This window comes from Neoarius graeffei, chromosome 20, assembly GCF_027579695.1.
Source record: "Neoarius graeffei isolate fNeoGra1 chromosome 20, fNeoGra1.pri, whole genome shotgun sequence".
Classification (NCBI taxonomy): domain Eukaryota; kingdom Metazoa; phylum Chordata; class Actinopteri; order Siluriformes; family Ariidae; genus Neoarius; species Neoarius graeffei.
Window position 1 is genome coordinate 10,462,900 of NC_083588.1, and position 24,665 is coordinate 10,487,564.

The 24,665-nt window shown below is 42.0% G+C and overlaps 1 protein-coding gene across 2 annotated transcripts; it reads left to right on the forward strand.

Annotated features, from left to right (window-relative positions):
• Positions 1-789: 789 nt before the first annotated feature.
• Positions 790-21,405, forward strand: ube2ka (ubiquitin-conjugating enzyme E2Ka (UBC1 homolog, yeast)). Of its 2 annotated transcripts, XM_060901213.1 has the most exons (7): positions 790-909; positions 13,442-13,535; positions 13,698-13,756; positions 14,092-14,174; positions 14,533-14,632; positions 20,284-20,412; positions 20,637-21,405. In XM_060901213.1, exons 1-7 carry the CDS (start codon positions 847-849, stop codon positions 20,709-20,711), a joined length of 603 nt encoding a protein of 200 aa, XP_060757196.1. In that variant the 5' UTR covers positions 790-846; the 3' UTR covers positions 20,712-21,405. The 2 variants fall into 2 exon arrangements, with proteins under 2 accessions (XP_060757196.1, XP_060757197.1); XM_060901214.1 differs by lacking the exons at positions 13,442-13,535; positions 13,698-13,756.
• Positions 21,406-24,665: the final 3,260 nt, after the last annotated feature.

Below are 24,665 nucleotides of genomic sequence, written 5' to 3' on the forward strand. Positions count from 1 at the left end.
GCTGTGACGAAGCTTAAACCAATCACATCACTCTTTCCTCTGACGTATGTGACGCGACGGGGCTAACTGGTAGATTAAACTCTTACCGAAGCCGGTCGGGAGCAAGGCGAAAACGTCCTTCCTTTCAATAAATACCTCCAGGGCTGCTCTTTGCTCCGTTTTCAATGAGAACTTCCCGTTGAATGCTTTCAATACAGCATCTACCGCTGTGTTAAAGGCTTGCCGCTGCTCCATGTTCGTGATGTGAATGAAGCGCTTCCGGCATAGATTCTGTAAACAATCTATGGCTTCCGGTCGCAGTTCTGCTACGTCACTGCCTTGAACACGCCTCTACCCAGGGCCGTTGGAGATGCTCAAAGTTGATTGGTTCCCGATTTTTCGGGAGCTTGGAAATGCTGTAGATAGCCTGCCTGGCCAGACTAAGCTCGGAACAGGCCCTCGTGTTGCGTCACGCTTAGGATGGGCGGGCCCAGGCTACCCTGGAACTGCTTTGGTGGAAAAGGGGCAAGACAGAACTGAAGAAGCCTTTTGGATGAGAGGTGAAACATCTTCAAGAATCTTCAAGCAAGTCCAGTTGCTCTCTTTTACCACCCACAGTCAGTCAATCAATCAATCAAAAAAAAAAAAAAAGGCCCTCACCAGTCTCGAACCGAGGACCTTCTTGCTGAGGCGACAGTGCTAACCACTACACCGGTCATATTTTATCGTGAAACCGGTTTTCACTCTCGATTCATACCGAAACAGCATTGGAGCCTGAGAGGAGAGGAGGGGCGGGGTCTCCTCACGCACACGCACATGCACGCGCACGCATAGAGGAGCGACAGCTAGAGCAGCAGCAGCAGCAGTATGGCTAACATCGCGGTGCAGAGGATAAAGCGGGAATTTAAAGAAGTCCTGAAAAGCGAAGAGGTCAGTTTCTACACGTTTACACCTCAATCGTTTTTACCCTTCATTATTTCCTTTTGCTGAGGGAAATATGCTAAGCTAGCACAGAACTTCCTCTTCCCAACTGCACTGCATTAGCTTGGTGCTAATACCAAGGTTTACCTCAGGCAAGCAGTGAAAAGTGAAAAATACTCTGCTTTCGTGTTTGTACTGACAGGAAATATTTTTGTATTGCTTTTTATTTCTTTGAAACAATGCGTCATGACGTTGCCAAGTTTATTTTGGTGCTAATTTTACCTCAGCTCTACTGCAAGCTAAGCTAATCTATGGAAGCAAGCAGGCCATGAGTCCAAGCTGACCTGATTTTTATGGCTTTCGTGAATTAATCATCAAGTGTATGGGGAAGAAAACAAGTTATGGACTCGTTTACATACAATAAGTTTACCTAATGTAAACTAGTGCTTATTAAAGTCAGGGGTGGATATGAAATGAGCAGAAATTCCAGTACAAGTGCACTAGATAGGCGAAAAAATGATTACTACTAGACCAAGGGCTCAGAAATGAGAAACTGGACATGATTAATGATGTGTACATTTGTTTATTTATTTATTCAGTTTCTTCAGTAAGTGCTTTATCCTGAGAATACACCCCAGACAGGATACCAGTCCATCACAAGACACCATACACACTGAGGCTTTAAATGCTCTGACACTTTCTACAGAGCTGTCAACCGGAAGTGGGCGTAGCCTAAACAAGGATGTTTTTAAAAATAATTCCTGATTTCAGCAGACATCATTTGCCGCCTCACACTGAGCTCGATATAAAATTTGGAGAGCTCAGAACCCATTCCCTACTGGAGAGATGAGTGAAACCATCTGGCTGCCATCTTACCACTCACATCGGATGTGTTAAACTGTCATATCTGATAAAGTTTGCCTCAAGAAAAGTATCTCCTGACTTTTCTCCCCCCTTTCATAACCTCCTCTTATTTTCGCAACTTTACCCCCATTCCTTACATATCTTTATAGCGTTCCCCTTCACTGTTGTTTTTTCTTTTCCAGTCCAGTCGCTGGTGTGTAGAGTATCAGAATCAGAATCGGAATAACTTTTATTGCCAGGTATGTGAACACACATGAGGAATTTGACTTCGGTTTCTCTTAGTACAAACAGATTTTTTTAAAAAAAAAGCGTAGTGTGTATTCACATACCTGGCAATAAAAGTGATTTCTGATAAGAATCAATTCTGATAAGAATCAATTCTGATAAGTATTGTACAGCCTTTGTGTTGTTGTTGTTGTTGTTGTTGTTGTAGTAGTAATAAGTATAGGTAATCATATGGGGCCGAGTAACATTAAGGATTCATTTCACAAGTGATTTCAAAGTTTTGAAAATTGTCCGAATCACGAAGCGACGAGGGCAATTTCAAAACTTTGGAATCACGAGTGAAACTGATCCTTAAAGGGCATATTCTGGACCAATTTCGTGGTTTTTTTTTTTATATGAAAGTATGTCCCTTTACACACTCATCCAGAAGGGTAATTTTGCACAAGGCCATCTGTCTACAGCAGAAAAAAATAAAATAACAAAACGCGTCTGGAAAAATCCCAAGGGAGTCTGGAGCCAGATTCGTGACGTTACCTGCGGAAGCGCCAGCAGGCTGCGAGAGCTTTGCACGGTTTCAGTGCACAGCCTGTGTAGACCAAGCGCTCCCATTTCTCTCTCGTTGTCCGGTCTTTTAGGAAATGATGACCGTGCTTGAAATACTTTTTTCAGCCAGGTTGCCCAGGCAGCAACCTGAGTCAAAAGCCAGGTTGCCCCATCAGCATTTCAGGTTGCCCCACTTCCAAGTTATTACTTTCTTCAAATCAGCTACTTATCCATTATCTTTTCTTCTAGTTAACTACTTATGTTTTATCTTATCAAGAAATAAATACAAAAGCTTTCAAACAGCATGTTTTATTGAAAAACACTACCTTCCTCTCTCAGATCTTTTCAGTGTCAGAGCTACTGCTACTGCACTCGAGCTCAGACTCTGCAGACCTGGCCCTCTGTCCATATGGTCTGGTCCTTAGCCTTCTGGCTGTCTTTCCAGCAGACCACCACCGGGCAATGGCATCGTCTGGGCAAAAGTTGTCAACTGTCACCGGTGAAAGTGATATTGCCATCAAGGCAGTGAGAGTGTCAGACCTAAGGCTATTGCGCCTTCACCTGTGGCCCTATAGCTAGACAGGTTCAACGGACTGTTCTTGTAAAACTTGTAAATGATTTGGAGGGTGTCAGAAACATGCTTAAAGTATACATTATCATTTAATGTGTTCTTGTATGCAAGTTCAAGTTTATGTCCCAAACAATGAATGCCAATCACCTGCTGTCCTACAGATTCATTCTTCAACCTGGTGACAACGCCTGATGTGCCCCAACATGACGTGCACCATCCACGCCCGCAGCTACCAGTTTCTTGCGCCATTCTGTTTGGCCCAAATCATTCTCGAGCACTTCCACTATGGCAGAAGTAATAGATTGTGCATCCGCTTTGTGAATTGGCTTCAATGCCGCAAATTTTGTTACTGGCCTAAACCTTCAAGGACTTGAACATAGACAATTTCTTCCTGAACATTTGCAGTGTCTGTGCTGCCATCAGACAGAACAGAGAAGAAACTTGCACGGTCAACAACATTCTTCAGTTCCTCAAACATGGTGTCATGTATATACATAGCAAAAGCTTTTGCGTGTTTGTCATTCAGGTATGTTTCATCTACAGTGCGAAGGCCATTACACTTCTGTAGCTCCATCAAGCCTTTGAAGTCCGAAAAAGGCCTACTGTTTTTTGCCAAATAGAAGGCAGTTCTGAACAATGTTTGCAACTGTTCTTGTTCTTGTACTTCCATCCTATGCACTGCTTGTAGCAGGGGTCTTTCCTGCATTGTGAAAAAGGGAAAAATGTCTAGTAAATATGCTATTTCTACATTTGGACAAAAATGATGTACGAATTAAAACAATTCACCGTAAAAAAAAAAAAATTTAACGTACTCAAAAAATAAAACCCATGTCCCCGGCCTTACAATTCCTGGCTCGACCTATTTCAGCTGTAAATATACGAAAACACCATATTAAACTCATGTTCGAGAGGAGAAAAACATAAGAGAGGTAGTTTCGGTAGCCATGCCCACGTGGCTGCACAAAGGACTTTATTAAACAACATTCTTGTCAGAACAGTACGGTGTAGTTGCGTGTATGACAGTTAATTTTTTTTCTCAAACGTGAATCGAAGTTACCCCGGCTTATGTTAAATCTATCGGATGGCTTTTCGACCAAAAAAAAAAAAAGAATATTTGCGTAAACAAACCTGTCGAGGCAACAACGAAAGTCTTCTCTTTTCTTTCACAACCTTGTGCATGTCGGAGTTCTCGTGTGCGGTTACACTTGATTTCTTCATTGTGGTACAGCCAGTTCGGAAATTATTTCTGCCCCCAGACTTATCGAACTCGATGCACCAGTCACACACCATAGTCTCGACGTCTCCTTCAGTGACGTGACGCAGCCATTCGCGATCGATCTTCCACGATTCCAGGAACGCGTATTTCCACACTCGTTTCTTTCCTTTCCTGGCTGCGGTCTTCTCGCCTGTCGAATCCTCCCCCTGTGTCTCAGGGCCAGCTCCGCGGTGCTCTGCATGACTTGACGAGGAAGCAGTTTCAGTGTCTTCTTCGTGGGGTGTTGACACGCGTTTCTGTGCTTTCCCGGCTGCGGTCTTCCCGCCTGTCAAGTCCTCCTCCTGTGTCTCGGGGCCAGCTCCTCGGTCTGTACTTGAGGGAGCAGTTTCTGTATCTTCTTCTCAGCTTGTTGACGCCCGAGGAGCCAAGTACTTTAACAGCGTGTTTTTGCCCGCCATATTCAGATAGATGTTCAAGAAACTTGATAGTGAGGCTTGGAACTTGCATATCAGTTTCATACAACCAATCATGTGGCTCGTATTGTTTGCGGTGAACATCGACGTCTCCAGCTCATTTGGCAAATTTGCACCCATCGTAGCGATTGGCTGACCAATGAATAGATTTACCCGCAGTGTGCACGCGATCCCAGATCAAACGGCTGCCGCCAGCATGACGCCATGGCAACAGCCTGTGTGTGGGGTAGACTAAGGCACCGCTCACGTGCGCCGCACAGGCGGGACGTCAGTCAACCCGCTGTTTATTTCAGCTAGCATATATTAAAGCCCGTGCCGCGCCGCTTGTAAAGGGATCGTTTTGTATGCCCCAAAAATCAAGTTGCGCGCGGGGCAACCTGACTTTCTGAACAACTCTCGCACAGAGGAAATAACTGTTGTTGTGAGACCACTTAATTCGAGCGCTGGATGAGTACTAATCCCATCAAGATTGGTGTTGCTACATCCTCCTACAATACATCCGTTAACCATTTTCATAATTGCATGATAACGTTGAAGAAATTTGCAGAAAACCACCAGGTCGATTTCTCATAAACGAGCCAGCGCTGACGTAGGATTCAGAGGGAGGCGTCCCGCAGATGATGTCACGAAAATCAGTGTTTGCCGGGAAATCCAAATGTCAAGTTTTTTCAGAGGCGGACCAATTCACCTCAAATGGCTTGATTTCAACTGAATTTTTCTGGTATTGCACAAGTTAAAAAAAAATGCAGAGAATGCAGAATGTTACAGATATTTGACTAAAGTTTAATATAAAATAGGAGAATTACATTGATCTTGCTCCTGAATTTACCCGTGATATGCACTTTAATTTTACAAGGAACCATACGATTACTTGTTTATAATATATCGGGCCAAGTTCATACTTGGGAAGCCATTCAAGTTCACAACATTTGTCATTCACGTTTTCTGAACCAATCAGGGCACAAGACTATCTTGCACGTTTGAGTCAGTTTCTAAAGTGTCTTTCATCATGACACAGCGGCACAAGGATTTTGAAAGTGGTTTACAAAATTTTATTGGAACTTCTTTACAAAATTTGATTGCTTAATGCAAGAAAAGTTTGTGCTTGATCTAAAAGGAAAATTTGCTAATTTTTGTAACCGTAACCAAGCAACAAACTAGCCAATTGCATTTCAGAAATACGGCCCCGTGTTAAGGAAAAAAAAGCCCTCCTTGATTGACCAATCAGAATTGAGTAATTTGTTCCTATGTACTCGTATAATAATAATAGATAGAAAGGAAGAACTGTATGTAAGAGAAAGATGCACTGTAAGAAAAAAACTGAAATAATCTCTGTAAAAATAATTATTGTAGTAAAAGAGCTGTTCCAAAAAAAGATCAGAGACTGGACTGGAAAAGTGGGGGGGGGAAGCATCAGTGAAGGGGAGCGCTATAAAGATATGTAAGGAATGGGGGTAAAGTGGAGAAAATAAGAGGAGGTAATGAAGGTTTTCTTGGGGCAAATTTGATCAGATATGACAGTTTAACACACAAGCCAACAACATGCAACGTGTGTGGTAAGATGGTGGCCAGATGGCTTCACTTTGATGAGCCTCTGAGCTCTCCAGATTTTCTATTGAGCTCAATGCTGCCTCACAGCTTCAGGGTTCCTGGTTCCTTTGTGGAGTTATGCATGTCATGTTCAAACCCCCCAAAATGGGTTTCCTTCAGGTTCTCTGTTGGACTGCTGATCCAAACTCACCCCTGGTGAACTGACTGTCACTCAAAACAAGCTACTACATGTCGTGAGGACACAGAGCCACACCGTAAAACGTCTTCTCAGCTCACGCTTTCAAGTGCAGGTTTGCTTGATCGTGGTCCGAATTTGTGTCGCATGACTCCGGGACGTCCTTTCTGTGTATCATAATGCAATTACGTATGTTTCAACACTGGAGTATCAAACTGGCTTTAATCTGATCATCCAAATTGCTTACATGAAGTGACTGCAGTAGTCAGAGTGAGGTAAAGCCTTTCAGGCAACCACCACATCATGGAGAAGTTCAGAAATGAAACGGTTTCCCTGTATTTGATGTTGAAAAACAGATCAAAGGTTTGTGGAGGTTTTGTTTAGAATCAGTATTTCTCAGAGTTTCTGTGAAGACAACATGTCGAGTCGATCTCATCGTCTGAGTAGCTAATGGAAATTTTCTCATGTACATCTGGTGCATTGTTTACTTTTTACCTTTTTTTTTTTAAATTAGATAGGACAGTGTAGAGACAGGAAATGAGCGGGAGAGAGAGACAGGGAGGGATCGGGAAATTACCTCGGGTCGGAATCGAACCCGGGTCCCCGGATTTATGGTATGGCGCCTGATCCACGACGCCCCTGCATTGTTTACTTTTAAACAAAAACATGAATGGGCTACTTTCTTAAGAGAGAGAGAGAGAGAGAGAGAGAGATGTTGCAGGACACCCCCCACCCCCCAAACCCATCAGCCAGCTCACCTGTATCAGAAGGCAGTGAAATGGAGGGAGAAGGCAAAAAGGTGCTTCCTGTGGAACATGTGAAATTGAGCCAACAACACCTTTTCAAACTCAGGGCTCGACATCAAGGACTGCCCGATTGCCTAGGGCAAGTAAAGCATGCATTCGGGCAAGTGGGATATGTCCCCGACATGCTTGACTGGGCAAGTTGGAATGAACATATACAACCCCGATTCCAAAAAAGTTGGGACAAAGTACAAATTGTAAATAAAAACGGAATGCAATGATGTGGAAGTTTCAAAATTCCGTATTTTATTCAGTATAGAGCATAGATGACATATCAAATGTTTAAACTGAGAAAATGTATCATTTAAAGAGAAAAATTAGGTGATTTTAAATTTCAAGACAACAGCACATCTCAAAGTTGGGACAAGGCCACGTTTACCACTGTGAGACATCCCCTTTTCTCTTTACAACAGTCTGGGGACTGAGGAGACAAGTTGCTCAAGTTTAGGGATAGGAATGTTAACCCATTCTTGTCTAATGTAGGATTCTAGTTGCTCAACTGTCTTAGGTCTTTTTTGTCGTATCTTCCGTTTTATGATGCACCAAATGTTTTCTATGGGTGAAAGAGCTGGACTGCAGGCTGGCCAGTTCAGTACCTGGACCCTTCTTCTACGCAGCCATGATGCTGTAATTGATGCAGTATGTGGTTTGGCATTGTCATGTTGGAAAATGCAAGGTCTTCCCTGAAAGAGACGTCGTCTGGACGGGAGCATATGTTGCTCTAGAACCTGGATATACCTTTCAGCATTGATGGTGTCTTTCCAGATGTGTAAGCTGCCCATGCCACACGCACTAATGCAACCCCATACCATCAGAGATGCAGGCTTCTGAACTGAGCGCCGATAACAACTTGGGTCGTCCTTCTCCTCTTTAGTCCGAATGACACGGCGTCCCTGATTTCCATAAAGAACTTCAAATTTTGATTCGTCTGACCACAGAACAGTTTTCCACTTTGCCACAGTCCATTTTAAATGAGCCTTGGCCCAGAGAAGATGTCTGCACTTCTGGATCACGTTTAGATACGGCTTCTTCTTTGAACTATAGAGTTTTAGCTGGCAACGGCGGATGACACATTGAATTGTGTTCACAGGTAATGTTCTCTGGAAATATTCCTGAGCCCATTTTGTGATTTCCAATACAGAAGCATGCCTGTATGTGATGCAGTGCTGTCTAAGGGCCCGAAGATCACGGGCACCCAGTATGGTTTTCCGGCCTTGACCCTTACTCACAGAGATTCTTCCAGATTCTCTGAATCTTTTGATGATATTATGCACTGTAGATGATGATATGTTCAAACTCTTTGCAATTTTACACTGTCGAACTCCTTTCTGATATCGCTCCACTATTTGTCAGTGCAGAATTAGGGGGATTGGTGATCCTCTTCCCATCTTTACTTCTGAGAGCCGCTGCCACTCCAAGATGCTCTTTTTATACCCAGTCATGTTAATGACCTATTGCCAATTGACCTAATGAGTTGCAATTTGGTCCTCCAGCTGTTCCTTTTTTGTACCTTTAACTTTTCCACCCTCTTATTGCCCCTGTCCCAACTTTTTTGAGATGTGTTGCTGTCATGAAATTTCAAATGAGCCAATATTTGGCATGAAATTTCAAAATGTCTCACTTTCGACATTTGATGTGTTGTCTATGTTCTATTGTGAATACAATATCAGTTTTTGAGATTTGTAAATTATTGCATTCCATTTTTATTTAGAATTTGTACTTTGTCCCAACTTTTTTGGAATAGGGATTGTATTCTGAACTAGCACCACAAAAATGAGGCTTTTTGATCTTTACTTTCAGTTCCTAAAAGCGTCTCTCACTATGTATCCGCCATTACGTCTCAGCTGTTTTTTGAGTCTCTGTTTCATTTACTGCTTTGCAAGTTATTTTCTATACCCCCGCTGTTGTAGTATGGTACGCGTACTGTTTATAGACCCCTTGTGCATGACGTCACGCACCACGTAATAATTACAGCTGGGGTCAGGCAGACTCCATCTTTCAAGGCTTAATCTGTCTTCAATATGGTTAATCTTTGCGCTGTTTTTGCTTGTTCAAACAGAGGAATAGATAAAAGGCATTACCGTCTCCCCGCTATCAAGAAAAATGTTAACAAATGGAAGCAAATGCTTCAAGAAGAACGAGGAAATGAGCGGATAAAGAATACGAAGAGAGGACCTCAGCCTGATAACTCCAGAGAAATTCACGATTGGATTTAAAATGTATTTTCCAAAAACTAAGTCGGAAGTGAGTTTGCTGAAGAATCTCGTTTTATTTTTTCCTGACGTCAGCGAAAGAATCTTCCTCCTAACTTACCAGTTTGTTGTTGATGCGAGAGGTGTTCAGTTTGTCATTATTATTATTATTATACATTATATATGAATGATTCCACGCTTATGGGGACATGAACTTATTTTTAAAAATTCACCTAAAACCATTTCTTTTTTTACCATCAGGTCACAAAACATGTAATCTTTAATGAATGATATGTTAAAAGATAATTTTAATTTTCTGAGATGTAATAAAAACATATTTAGATGCCAAAGTCAAGCCTATGAGTTCCAAAATGATGTCTGTTACATTACTTCTGTTACGATTGTCCATCTCGCGTCTGTTACAAATTAATTACAATCTAGCTATATACCATGTTAATCTTATTGAAAGAATGTGTATGTTTATTCTATTACACATGTTTATTAATTATATTTGCTAAAACATCACCTTCCTATGTTTCAAAAAGTAATTCTACATTGTTAAAATTGAGAATATATATGTCCACAACACTTCTGTTACGTTCTGACTTTGGCATATAAATGTTTTTATTACATCTCAGAAAATTAAAGTTATCTTTTAACATATCATTCATTAAAGATTACATGTTTTGTGACCTGATGGTAAAAAAAGAAATGGTTTTAGGTGAATTTTTAAAAATAAGTTCATGTCCCCATTTCAGTACCCATAAGCGTGGAATCACTCATATATATATATATATATATATATATATATATATATATATATATATATATATATATATATATATATATATATATATAATATTAGTTATTATGCCTTCGCGTTGTGTTGCTAGCTTTTGCTCCAAAACCCACAAGGATGGGGTAAGTTTATTCAAGTTTCCCAGAGATCCCGAGCTGCATGCGAAGTGGGTGAAGCAAGTCAGGCGCACTCGTGACAAGTGGGAGCCCTCACCAACATCCGTCCTGTGCTCTGAACACTTCAATTTGGATTGTTTTGACACCCTTCCCAGCTTAAAAGAATCTCTTGGGTGTTCAGTTCAGCACAAACGTGTGTTACTACCATCAGCAGTGCCTACACAGTGTTGCCAGATTGGGAGGTTTCCCGCCCAGTTGGGTGGTTTCAAGTGCATTTTGGTGGGTTTTGAACATATTTTGGGCTGGAAAACGTCAGCAGTATGTGTTACCAGATACTGCTGAAGTTTTCCAGCCCAAAATATGTTCAAAACCCACCAAAATGCACTTGAAACTGCTCAACTGGGCGGGAAACCTCCCAATCTGGCGGGAAACCTCCCAATCTGGCAACACTGCCAGTATTCCGGAGGGGGTCTACTAGTAGCTATGCCGGATCCAAAGACAGTCCTCCTGTCAGAACATGTGTCGTGAAACGACATAAGATAAAGATATGTAGAGCTATAGATTCTACATGATAATCATAAATGTAATCATAAAGTCGGTGTGATATCAGTCATGTATTTGCTTGTGAAAGCTTGCGGCTTTCATGTAACTGCCGCCTAGCAACGAGAGGCAAAGGGTAAAGAGGGTAGGCTATCATAGATTCTATTCGGAAGAGATCAACACAATTCTAGACTCCCAGAAGAGGAAGAGCTAGCACTAGAGAGTTCACCGGCGTTTTCATGCGCCATTTCCATTGAGTAGAACCAGAGTAGAACAGCCAGTGAACCGCAGCGTGTTCTTCCGCTGACGTCACAGCATGGCCGCGAGCCACGGACCCAGTTTTCTTGCGCTGTGTAATTAAAAGTTGGATATTCGCATAACAGCTTCTTTTCACGTAATTATAACAGAAATCTAACATGTTTGCCATGTTTTATAGTTTAAGAAATTGCATAGAGTCATGTTCATGTCATCAGCCCTTTAAACTCTAACATTATCCTGTCTGTCATGACACGGAATTTTTTTTTTGTTTGTTTTGTTTTTTTAAATCTAGAGGTGTATGATATAAAAAAATCGATAAATAAATGTTCTCAAACACAGTACTGTTCAAAAGTCTTGGCACCCTATTTTCTTCATCCAAACTTTGTTCTAGATTTCTACATTATCGAGTCATTAACCTCCAGTCTGAGAGAGTTCTACACAAACACACTGAACTTTACAACAGCTGCATGCATGTGAAATGGAAATAAACTGACTAAGGCAGGAAAAACTCTTTTGGATAAAATTATTGTCCATTACAAGCAAAAAGTAACGAATAACCAAACTTCAACTCAATGTGTGATCTTCATTTTATGTTGCAATTCACAACTATTCTGTAGTTTTCCTATAAAAAAAGTAGTACTCGCAAATTAGGGGGAAAGTGATAATATTGGGGGGCAAGTGGAAATTTACCCCACTTTCCCTCCAGGGCAAAGTTAATGTCAAGCCCTGAAACTGTTGCTCATGTTATGTCAAAGAACAGTGTAATACAATCTGAAAAAAGTGCTATCTGCCCTCTTCCACGGACACTTGATGCCAATGATTGACTTTTTTTGTCACTGTGATTGGCAGGTGAGAGTGAGTATGCCCCTCCCACCAAGACAACATGGCCAGGGTTGTTTTTTTTTTTTGTTTGTTTTCTTTCCTTTCCCCCTCCTATCTCAGACTCCCAGTGACGGGTGGCTGTGGTGCAATCTGTTTTTGAATTTCTGATGTTTTAATGATTGGGCAAACATGTTTCTGCTGAAGATGTTTATGAATGTCATGACAATATCGGGGTTTCAGAAATTTATTTGAGCTGTTCTTGCCAAACAAGAATTTGGTGCACAAGTTTTAATTTATTTTGGGTTTTCTGAAATCAACACGGGGTCAAAATTATATTTGCACACCTGATATTTGGTGAAATGTCCCATCGCAAGTTTCACCTTGACCTGCTTCTGGCAGAATTCTGATTGGACATTTGGCAGAATTGGGAGAGTTCAGTTACATTTGTGTGTTTCCTGGCATGGACATGACATATTTAAGCACAGTCCACATAGTTTTGATCGGGTTGATTAAACAGGCTCTGTTCAAGATTCTTTGAACTTTGGTGCCAGCTAGCGAACCAGCCTGCGTTTCCACCAGTTTTGAGCAGAACCATTGTACAACGGAAGTAAACAGTAATGGGCAAAGTGTATTCATTCCCTGCAAGCTTTTGTTTGGTTATTGCAGATATGTGTTTTCATTTAAAAAAAAAAAAAAAGGCATGGATCAGCAAGTCATGATGATAAGATGTAGAAACTCCAAACAAATGACCTGCCTGCTGATAGCTTCACGGTTCGCACTGCAAAAACAGCTCTCTTTTGTTTCCAGCTGGGAGCCAATTTTTCAGGTTCCGAACCTGTTTATTTTTGGTCAAAATGCGCAGAACGGTTCAAAATTTGTGGCGTGATCCAGAATGGAACCTGCTCTACGTTGGGACAGAGAAGCAACCAGCCGTAGTTTATCAAGATGACTAACAGGAAGTTAAGAGGCCTTGGCCTTGGCAAGTGAAAACAATTTGGAACTTGCATTCAGGACTTTGAGCACTGCTGCATTCATAATCGAAGTGGGTGTACGTCTATTTTTGAGTCTGTATGTGTAATTCTGACTGTGTTGATTTCAGAAAACCCAAAATACATTCAATCTTGTGCACCAAATATTCGATTGAAGATGTATGTTGTACAATTATTCTGCCACAGAAAAAGCACGGTTGTTGAAAGGCCAATATTGCCATGACATTCATGTCGATAATGATGATCATATTCCTGCACGTAAACCTGTGACTGCAACTGTACCTCCTTCTAACTGATCATGGCAGTGTTAATTGAATACCTTTGCCCTTCTTATTTTGGAGGTTGATCGAGTACTTTTATATGAATCTGCTGTTGGAACCTAAATCAAAGCCTTTTGTCTGCAGACAAGTAAAAACCAGATTAAAGTCGAGCTGGTGGATGAGAACTTCACAGAATTGAGGGGGGAGATCGCAGGACCGCCTGACACACCTTATGAAGGCAAGACGTGCACATTGGTTTGTGGTTAAAGTCACTGTTCAGTGGCAGTAAATCAGTTTCTGTTTCAACGTACGGCCAATTTGTGATCTATCTTACGTGTAGAAAAAAAGAACTTGACTGTCTTTCTCTCAGTCTTGTGCTCCGTATGTATTTCCTCATCAGGTGGTCGATACCAGCTAGAAATTAAAATTCCAGAAACATATCCCTTCAATCCTCCAAAGGTATGTGTGTGTGTGGGTGAGAGAGGACCAGGCTAATCTGGTTTGGTTAGATTTGATACACATTCCTTTGTGTGTTGGGGGTGGGGATGGAGAAGGGGTTTTGAAAGTGAAACACTAATTTTTAGAGAGAACTGTGCAAAAATGGACTGTAAAATGAAAACTAGTCCTGTTTTTTGGATCTGGTGAATAATAAATATCTGCAAAATATCAAGTTAGTGATAGAAAGTCAGCACTGTGTTTTATTTAATGTATTTTGTTCTCTCTCTCTCTCTCTCTCTCTCTCTCTCTCTCTCTCTCTCTCTCTCTCTCTCTCTCTCTCTGTGTGTCTGTTTTAGGTACGGTTTATTACAAAGATCTGGCATCCCAATATCAGCTCAGTCACTGGTGCCATATGCCTGGATATTTTAAAGGACCAGTGGTAAGACTCTTTGGGCTCCTGGGTGTTGGAGAGTATTTGTGTGTGTCTTTTCGTTCCCAAACTTTCACTTCACAAATTTTTTTGCATGACACCAGAGCGAATATACTGTTGATCTGTGCAAGTTGTCCGTATCAGACGAGCTGTTAGTCTGGATACAGGGTTGGCTATGTACAGAAAAGTGTCACAACTCTTATTTATTTTTTTATTATTTTTAAAAAATAATGAATAATTTGCATTTCCATCACAACGAACAGGTCCACTAGTTTTCATTCGGTTTTATTAACTCGTATTTTGTAGACTGTGTATGCCTTTGAAATGAAAATCTCTCTGGTTTTTTTTTTTTTTTTTTTTGTGCCAGGGCGGCAGCCATGACACTCCGGACAGTGCTTCTGTCCCTACAGGCATTATTGGCAGCAGCAGAGCCAGACGATCCACAGGATGCAGTGGTGGCCAATCAGGTTGGCTGAATATTTTCCTCTGATTGTGCCCAAGACACTAATTGTTGACTGTTCATCATGGAAAAGACAAGTTCCTAATTATTTGGCAAGTGTGTGTTGTATTCCATTATACAGCACCACTGTTGAATTCTCGATTCTGCTTTATCAGAGGTGTTGATTCATTTTATTGCTGGGTTTCACGTGACGTAACATCCGCCTCATTAGTTTTTCAGAACTTTAGCTGGTCGTCTTCCAAAGCTCAAAGCGTTTGTACGGAGAAGGTGCGTTGCTCACATGAAAAATGCCTTACGCTTGCATTGTTCGAATCGATCAAACCATGACCCTGATAAGTTTCTTCAGGGTTCCCCGCAAACTAATAAAAAAGGGTGAACGAACACAGGATTTCACAAAAAGACGTCGAGAAGATGGCTTTTGAACCTCTTGCTGAAATTGAAGGGAGCTGAGTCGAAGCATGTTTGAGTTTGCAGCGATCACTTGGTGAAAGGTTTGTATTTCCCTCTCGGCTCTGTCCGAAGTGTTTTCCAAGTACTTTTCTTGCTGTGTGTCGTTATTTTCTGGTACTTTTTTTAGTCACGAAGCGCTAAAGTCCCCAGCTGTATCTTTGTTGACGCCGCATGAAGGTCGCGACAAAATTCTTCCCCAGCCGTACAGTTACACTACGTTCAGACTGCACCCTGAAACGACCCATATCCAATTTTTTTTTGCCCATATGCGACCTGTATCCGATTTGTTATTGACAATCTGAACGACACAGATCCGATTTTTTCACATGCGACCCAGGCCGCTTGGATATGTGGTCCTAAATCCGATGCATATCCGATATTTTCACATGCGACTGCAGTCTGACCGGACAGGTCGCATTCATGCGACCTACACGTCATCAACAAGAGACAAACGTCACTATTCTGCGTTGGCTAATCCCGCCTCTTTGGTGGAAAACAACAACATTTGTACAGTTTTCAGAATTTAAATAGACTTGATCAAGCTAATCAGGGCTTAATTTGAGGGGGAGCAAGCCGGAGCGCGCTCCGGAACCTCAGACGTTGGCTCCGGCAGCTATTTACACTGGATCCGGTGATCCGCCACCTCTCTTGACTAATGTAACAAAATAAAAAAAAACAAAAACCAAGTAATTAAATAAATAAATGCAAGTTTATTTAGTGATAATGTCTGATTTTGATATCTGTCTTGTTGGTGATTTCTCTCATGAAACGACATCCACAAAATATCTGTTTGTATATTACGGAAAAGGAGGGTGCACACTTCCGTGGCCGTGGGAGGAAGACGCGCTGTTCGGGGAAAAAAGTGGAAGCGCTCTGCCAGCAGTTTTGCATCAATGACCCACGACATGTCATCAGGGCATTCAGGGAATTCAGGGAAAGTAATGGAGAATTCATCCCAGATGAACTGAAGGGCCTCTTGGCCGCGATCAACACTGTGCCTATCTCAAGTGCAGAGTGTGAGCGGGGTTTTTCGCAGATTAACTTAATTTGCAGTGTTATTACAATACATGCCCAGAAGCGCCCCCCCTTCTTTTTTTTTTTTTCCGCACCGGAGCCACTCATCCTCTGCGCTCCGGGACCTCCCACTTGACAAATTAAGCACTGAAGCTAATGGTGGATTTGGTAGGGACCTGGATGTTAAACCATCCTGTATTACAAGATTGTAAGATTGTTCTGGAAATTTCCAGTAATTTGACACCTTCGGTCTCATTAGTCTGCTACCCACATTAATCAGATTATTGTGTGAGTTCCGCCGCCGCCACAAAAACCACATCGCCAGGTCTCGCCTCATCTCCATGCTTTACTTGCAAACTTGAAGAGTGCGCTTTTTTTTTGTTTACGTATTACGTAGATGTGCTTATTACGCGTCAATTTGCGCATGCGGGACACTTTTGGGTCATTTTCCGTTCATATTGGAGATTGCATACAAGTCTCATATAACTTGTAATGTGAACGGCCTAACAAAAAAATCGGATTTCACAATAAATCGGATATGGGTCGTTTCAGGTTGCAGTCTGAACGTAGTGTTAGAATGCGCCATGATCACTTCTCCGTCTCGTTTTACGAAGATCCGGTTCTTTACAGGAGTTTCTGATGATCTTTGTGAATGATTTACCTGAGAGATAAGAGCCAACACAAGTGAGAATCAAGCGAACTGTTGTTTGTTTGCACTTCAACTTGCAGTGCTTCGTTGTAAAGATGCGAACGAAAAGCTTTTTTAAAAAAAATACTTAGACGGGCAAAAACAATACAGGATTCATTTGGCAGCAACTTGATACCGAGTCACATACGAAAAAGTTGTAAGCCTCCATACTCTTCCACGCTTTCATCTGTTTTGCGGTGTAGAAGGACGTCTGCAACACCAGATAGTTGATGTCGGGGAACTTGACTGAAGGGTCGTTTTCGAGATCGTATGACAAATCCTTCTTTCCCAGACTGTCGGGGTCGATTCCATTGCACATAGCAATCTTCTGAATAGATCTAAAGCCAGCAGTGGCTTCTAGATTACGAGCATACGCTGATAAGTTATCGCTAGTCGTTTGCACTACGGCAGCCGTTTAGACCACCAGCTATTTCACTTCCGGTAAAACCGCTAAGAAAGTCACGTGACTGAAACCCAGCGATAGGAAAATAACTGACGTGGTGTTCGAGTTGGGAAATAAGCCTTCAACACGCCAGTTATTTTTCTCTTAAACATCGTTCCAGTGCACCTCTTGACATGTCGAGCAGACATGAGTGTTAATGCAGTAAAATTGCACCAAAAAATAACTCCTCATATTCCAAGACATAAAAATGTGATATGCAATAAAGTGGAATGACAGCAAAAAAAAAATATATATATATATATATATATATATCTCATCTCATCTCATTATCTCTAGCCGCTTTATCCTTCTACAGGGTCGCAGGCAAGCTGGAGCCTATCCCAGCTGACTACGGGCGAAAGGCGGGGTACACCCTGGACAAGTCGCCAGGTCATCACAGGGCTGACACATAGACACAGACAACCATTCACACTCACATTCACACCTACGCTCAATTTAGAGTCACCAGTTAACCTAACCTGCATGTCTTTGGACTGTGGGGGAAACCGGAGCACCCGGAGGAAACCCACGTGGACACGGGGAGAACATGCAAACTCCGCACAGAAAGGCCCTCGCCGGACCCGGGGTTCGAACCCAGGACCTTCTTGCTGTGAGGCGACAGCGCTAACCACTACACCACCGTGCCGCCCCTATATATATATATATATAGAGAGAGAGAGAGAGAACATTGTAAGAAACCCGGCTGATTGCACTAATTATTTCTGCTCTCTGTCGATTAGAATCAGCTGGGTTAGTGTGTGTTGGTAGGTTAGTATTCCACACCTGGGGGGGGGCGGAGATCCGACATCGGAATGCAAGTAAACAAATCGTTTGGCACCAAGAAACTTGTCATGATGTGGTGAGGCCAAGATCTCCCATGACCTTCACAACAAGATTGTTGAGTTGGATAAGCGATGGAACTGGTTCCTGATGGATTTCTTAACTCGTACATGTTTCAATAGCACCATCATGACCATTACCTGCAAGTGGAAGGAACGTCACTCGACGATCAGCTGGCCACAATGAGCCAACTGAACACTGATGCCCCTTTTCCACCAAAGCAGTTCCAGGGCTGGTTCGGGACCAGTGCTTAGTTTGGAACCGGGTTTTCTGTTTCCACTGACAAAGAACTGGCTCTGGGGCCAGAAAAACCGGTTCCAGGCTAGCACCAACTCTCTGCTGGGCCAGAGGAAAGAACCGCTTATGTCAGCGGGGGGGGCGGAGTTGTTAAGACCAACAACAATAACAAGACCGCGAAAGATCGCCATTTTTAAGCGACGAGAAGCAGCAGCTGTACAAACGCTAAGTCATCCATTATTATTATTATTGTTTTTGCTGCTGCTGCTTCTTCTTCCGTGTTGTTTTTGCTTCGATATTCGCGCCAAGGTTTATGCAAACGTAGCGACGTAATGACGTGGCTCCCCTTAGCACCGCAAGCTATGGAAAAGCAAACTGGTTCTCAGCTGGCTCGCAAGTTGAACGAGTTGCGAACCAGCACCAGCACTGGCCCCGAACCAGCCCTGGAACTGATTTGGTGGAAAAGAGGCATGAGAGATTACTTTCTTCATACAGGAAGCTTCTTGAAGCTGTAATTGCAAATAAACACCTTTGCACAGAGTATTCAATAAATTTCAGCGAGTGTGTCCAATACTTTTCCCTGTGTCGTTCCACTTTATTACACGTAACTTTATTTTAATAGATTGGAATAATGCACTACGTTCAGACTGCAACCTGAAACGACCCGTATCCGATTTGTTGTGAAATCCGATTTTTTTGTTAGGCCGTTCACATTACCAATTATATGAGACTTGTATGCGATCTCCAATATGAACGGAAAACGACCCAAAAGTGTCCCGCATGGGCAAATTGACACGTAATAAGCACATCTACGTAATACGTAAACAAAAAAAAAAGCGCACTCTTCAAGTTTAATGATTTCTTTTTTTATTTGTTTGTTTGTTTAATTATCTGGTTAGTGTTAAAGTGTGTGGTCTCGTGTGTGTGTTTTTGTTTCTGAACTGAAATGAAAACGTGTAGCCTGGTAACGAGGGTTGACTCCTAAATGTCTCTCTAATTTCTATACAAGTGCACTACATGTTACTAGGAAGTAATGGATTTTTAAACTCTATATAGTGCACTCGAGCTTCAGTAGGCAGTCATTTGGGATACGGCCGCTGTATTACCAAACTCTTAATTCAGGCTTAACAATTTGCACATATTTATTTCGTCATATTACTAAACTTTTTCTACATTTTTATAAATATTTATTTAGATTGTTTATAGCCAGCTGAATTCTGCAACTTCTCTCAGCGCTGGCTCAAGGTGCAGAAACACCAGTGCAGTTTGCTATGGAGATGAGGCGAGACCTGGCGATGTGGTTTTTGTGGCGGCGGCGGAACTCACACAATAATCTGATTAATGTGGGCAGCAGACTAATGAGACCGAAGGTGTCAAATTACTGGAAATTTCCAGAACAATCTTATAATCTTGTAATACAGGATGGTTTAACATCCAGGTCCCTACCAAATCCACCATTAGCTTGATCAATTCTATAAAAGTCTATTTAAATTCTGAAAACTGTACAAATGTTGTTGTTTTCCACCAAAGAGGCGGGATTATCAGCGCAGAATAGTGACGTTTGTCTCTTGTTGATGACGTGTAGGGCGCATGAATGCGACCTGTCCGGTCAGACTGCAGTCGGATGTGAAAATAACGGATATGCATCGGATTTAGGACCACATATCCAAGCGGCCTGGGTCGCATGTGAAAAAATCGGATCTGTGTCGTTCAGATTGTCAATAACAAATCGGATACAGGTCGCATATGGGCAAAAAAATCGGATATGGGTCGTTTCAGGGTGCAGTCTGAACGTAGTCTTAGTGTCTTTTCCTGTGTTTGTCTGTCTACTCAACTGAATACTCCTTTTCTCCACTGCATAAAAATTTTGAGCTTCCAATTAATATTTGACAGTAACGTTGTCGGAGGATGAAACTTGGGCTCAGAGAACAAATAAAAGATGATTACTCGTCTGAGTAACGTCCTGTATGGTTTTGTGTGTATCCAGTATAAGCAGAACCCAGAGATGTTTAAGCAGACGGCTCGGCTCTGGTCACACGTTTACGCAGGTGCACCAGCCTCCAGTCCAGACTACACGCGCAAAATAGACAAACTGTGTGCTATGGGTTTTGATAAAGTGAGTGTCACATACAGCTTGTGCCTTTTTTTTTTTTTCCAAATACATATTTCGATGCATATTTGTCTTCTCATATAACTTATGAAATTGAAAGTCTGTTCTTGTTTAATATTTAGACTCCTTTTTATAACTGCAGGGTGTGTTTGGGGGGTGGGTTTTTATTTTTTTTCCCCCCGCTTTCAGAACTAGTGTGACGAGCTACTGTATTTTCTTTCTTCCCCCAGAACGCAGTAATTGTGGCACTATCGTCAAAATCCTGGGACGTGGAGACGGCAACAGAGTTGCTGCTTAGTAACTGAACCGACAACGCCATGACCACCACCCACGTCCCATTATCCAGATTTCCCACAGCCCTGACTCCACCCATATTCAAGTTGGTTTCACTTCGTGAATGGATAAATTGCACCTCACCCAACACACTGCATTTACGAGTTCCTGCAATCATTTTCTCTCGTTCACATTGCAGTTTGTTCCGAAATTCTCCCTCCTTCATACTTATGATTTTTTTTTTCTCCCCCAAATTTTCTCTTTTTCATCTTTTTGAGTTTAGTGCCTTTCCCCCCCCCCTTCATCCGTATTTCTTGTCTTCATCATGACTATCCTCCTCATACTGCTCACATGATTCTTACCACAGTGCTGGATATTCCCAAACTGCCCTCTCCTCCATTTTGCACAATCATTCAGGCTCTTTTGTGTGGAATCCCATTTCTAGGATTCCAGGAAAATCGAACAAATAAAAATACATACCACTCTCGCATTACACCTAACGTTCTAGCAAAAGATCAAGGATGGAATATTACGAGAGATGGGGGAGGAAGGAAACAGAATCACACTCACTGAACAAAGCATCGACAACAGAAGAGCAGCAGAAAAAATTTCATCTGTAAATAAAGCTATTAAAATCTGTATAAATTAAAGCAATGTGGCAATGCTTTTATTTATTATTGTTTTAAGGAAAAGTGAAATAAATGAGTTTCGTGGCTAATACAGCAAGTTCATTGTTCGAAGTGTTTTTCTTTAAAAAAAAAAAAGATAGTCCTCAATATATTCCGTCCTATATACCAAGTTTCAAGATGATATTTGTCACGTTTTAAGTTCTGCTGCAGGAAACCGACCCTCCGTCTTTACACTGATCTCAGCAGCCCACGGCATAAACCCACCGGACCTTTGGTCCAGGTGAGCTAAAAATTTTAATTTCTCACATTTCTTAGTATCAAAGGCACATATACAGTTGTGTTCAAAATAATAGCAGTGTGTTTAAAAATGTGAGTAAAGCTCAAAATCCTTAATAGTTTTTATTTCCATGCATTGGGAACACTGCACATTATATTCTACATCAAAACATGAAGAAAAATGTATCAGTGTTTTAATTACTTTACAGAAAATGAAGAAAAATGAACATTGGGCTGTTAAAAAAATAGCAGTGTCTGCATTTTTCATTACAAACTCCAAATATTGACTGTATAAACTGAAAAAAATCTTTAGGATTTAGTATTCCTGTGAATCACTAAACTAATATTTAGTTGTATAACCACGGTTTCTGAGATCTTCTGGCACCTGTGAACAGGTATTCCAGCCCAGGATGATTTGACAACATTCCACAATTCCTCTGCATTTCTTGGTTTTGCCTCGGAAACAGCATTTTTGATGTCGCCCCACAAGTTTTCTATCGGATTAAGGTCCGGGGATTGGGCTGGCCAGTCCATGACTTTAATTTTGTTGGTCTGGAACCAAGATGCTGCTGCTTACTGGTGTGTTTGGGGTCGTTGTCTTTTTGAAACATCCATTTCAAGGGCATTTCCTCTTCAGCATAAGGCAACATGACCTCTTCAAGTATTCTGATATATGCAAACTGATCCATGATCCCTGGTATGCGATAAATAGGCCCGACACCATAGTAAGAGAAACATCCCCATATCATGATGCTTGCACCACCATGCTTCAGAGTGTACTGTGGCTTGAATTCAGTGTCTGGGGGTCGTCTGAAAAACTGTCTGAGGCCCTTGGACCCAGAAAGAACAATTTTACTTTCATCAGTCCACAAAATGTTTCTCCATTTCTCTTTCGGCCAGTCGATGTGTTCTTTGGCAAATTGTATCCTTTTCAGCACGTCTTTTTTTTTAACAGTCGGACTTTGCGGGAGCTTCTTGCCGATAGATTAGCTTCACACAGGCGTCTTCTAATTGTCACAGTACTCACAGGTAACTTCAGACCGTCTTTGATCACCCTGGAGCTGATCATTGGCTGAGTCTTTGCCATTCTGGCTATTCTTCAATCCATTCGAATGGTAGTCTTTTGTTTTCTTCCACGTCTCTCTGGTTTTGCTGTCCATTTTAAAGCATTGGAGATCATTTTAGCCGAGCAGCCCATCATTTTCTGCACTTCTTTATGCGTTTTCCCCTCTCCAATCAACGTTTTAATCAAAACGCGCTGTTCTTCTGAACAATGTCTGGAACGACCCATGTTTCTCAGGTTTTCAGAGAGAAATGGATGTACAACATGTGCTGGCTTCATCCTTAAATTAGTGCCACCTGACTGACACCTGTTTTTTCACAGAATGAATGACCTCACTAATTGAACTCCACACTGCTATTATTTTGAACACGCCCCTTTCACTTAATTATTCAATTACACAGACTCAGGAACATGCATATCATGAATGTTGGGTCTGTTGGTTTTCTACGACTTTACTACACCTACTGGTAAATTATTTGCCATGTAGTAATAGAATTTCTACCAAAAGCAGTGATTGATCTGGTTAGTCATGTTGGACTGCTATTATTTTGAACACAACTGTACATTACTCGGCTCCTGAACGGAATGGGAGTGAAAGGACAGGCCTTCCGACAAGCAGTGAAATCACTCTCGGAGGCTGTGGAGCGAAGCAGCAACTGGCTGTGGATCAAGAGGAAGGACTCCAGCTGGGCTGTGAGACGACCACTGAGGGGTAAAAACAGAGGGGGGCACACCTGGGATGCCAGGTGTCGCCGTTGAACCTTCTGGAGGTGTCGTGGGCCTAAATCAATGAAACCTCAAGGAAGGAGGGTGCCCACTTGATGACCCCAATGAAGTTTTACTGCTCTCCCACTCGAGACAACAGGCAAGAAGCAATGCTGATTATTCAAGGGATTGCACCATCAAGTCCTACAAGCTCGACTCTACTTAATCAACACATATACCAACTTTCAAGACCATACCACTCATAGTTTTCAAGTTCTGCTCTGGAAACAAAACCTACCCCAAAGACCCTGAGAGACGAAGTCTGAAATTGTTTCCATGGAAACTTGAATCATTCACTGAATTAAAATTTCTCAAATTTCTTCGTATGAAAAGGCACATCTACATCACCTTGTTAACATGTACACCAAGTTTCAAATCCGTATCAGGAATAGTGTGGATTATGCTCCGGAAACGAACATTGCTCTTAGAAATTAAGTCAAAATCTTTTTTTTTTTGAATGTAAAAATTTTAAAAATACTCCATCTCGTTATCTGTAGCCGCTTTATCCTGTTCTACAGGGCCGCAGGCAAGCTGGAGCCTATCTCAAACCATTTATGGCAGGTAATTATGATCGCTCCAGAAATAAATGCATTTCTACCAATAAACCATGACTTTTTGTTGCTGGAAATGAGTAAAAATGTCTCAAATAGGTTGATTATTCTTATATTTGGTTTCCAGAAATCTTATAATTGGACTGACTATCATGAAGATATTTTTGCTTGCGACTGTGATGTCATTTTTTGCAGTGGATCTGGGCTGCATCGCAGGAAGATTAGTCCCCTCTGTGAGCTTTACCTTTTATGGAGTTTTGTGGGTGTGCCTCATGCAAATCAGCTGTGCTGGAATTCATCTCATCTCATCTCATTATCTCTAGCCGCTTTATCCTGTTCTACAGGCTCGCAGGCAAGCTGGATCCTATACCAGCTGACTACGGGCGAAAGGCGGGGTACACCCTGGACAAGTCGCCAGGTCATCACAGGGCTGACACATAGACACAGACAACCATTCACACTCACATTCACACCTACGGTCAATTTAGAGTCACCAGTTAACCTAACCTGCATGTCTTTGGACTGTGGGGGAAACCGGAGCACCCGGAGGAAACCCACGCGGACACGGGGAGAACATGCAAACTCCGCACAGAAAGGCCCTCGCCGGCCACGGGGCTCGAACCCGGACCTTCTTGCTGTGAGGCAACAGCGCTAACCACTACACCACCATGCCGCCTTTAAAAATACTTCTTTTCAAAAATC

Excerpts from the sequence above, each read along its gene's own strand:
- ube2ka (XM_060901213.1), top strand. The coding sequence starts at position 847 with ATGGCTAACATCGCGGTGCAGAGGATAAAGCGGGAATTTAAAGAAGTC. Across the intron at positions 13,536-13,697 it reads GCCTGACACACCTTATGAAG|GTGGTCGATACCAGCTAGAA; the intron begins GCAAGACGTGCA and ends TTTCCTCATCAG. Across the intron at positions 13,757-14,091 it reads ATCCCTTCAATCCTCCAAAG|GTACGGTTTATTACAAAGAT; the intron begins GTATGTGTGTGT and ends TGTCTGTTTTAG.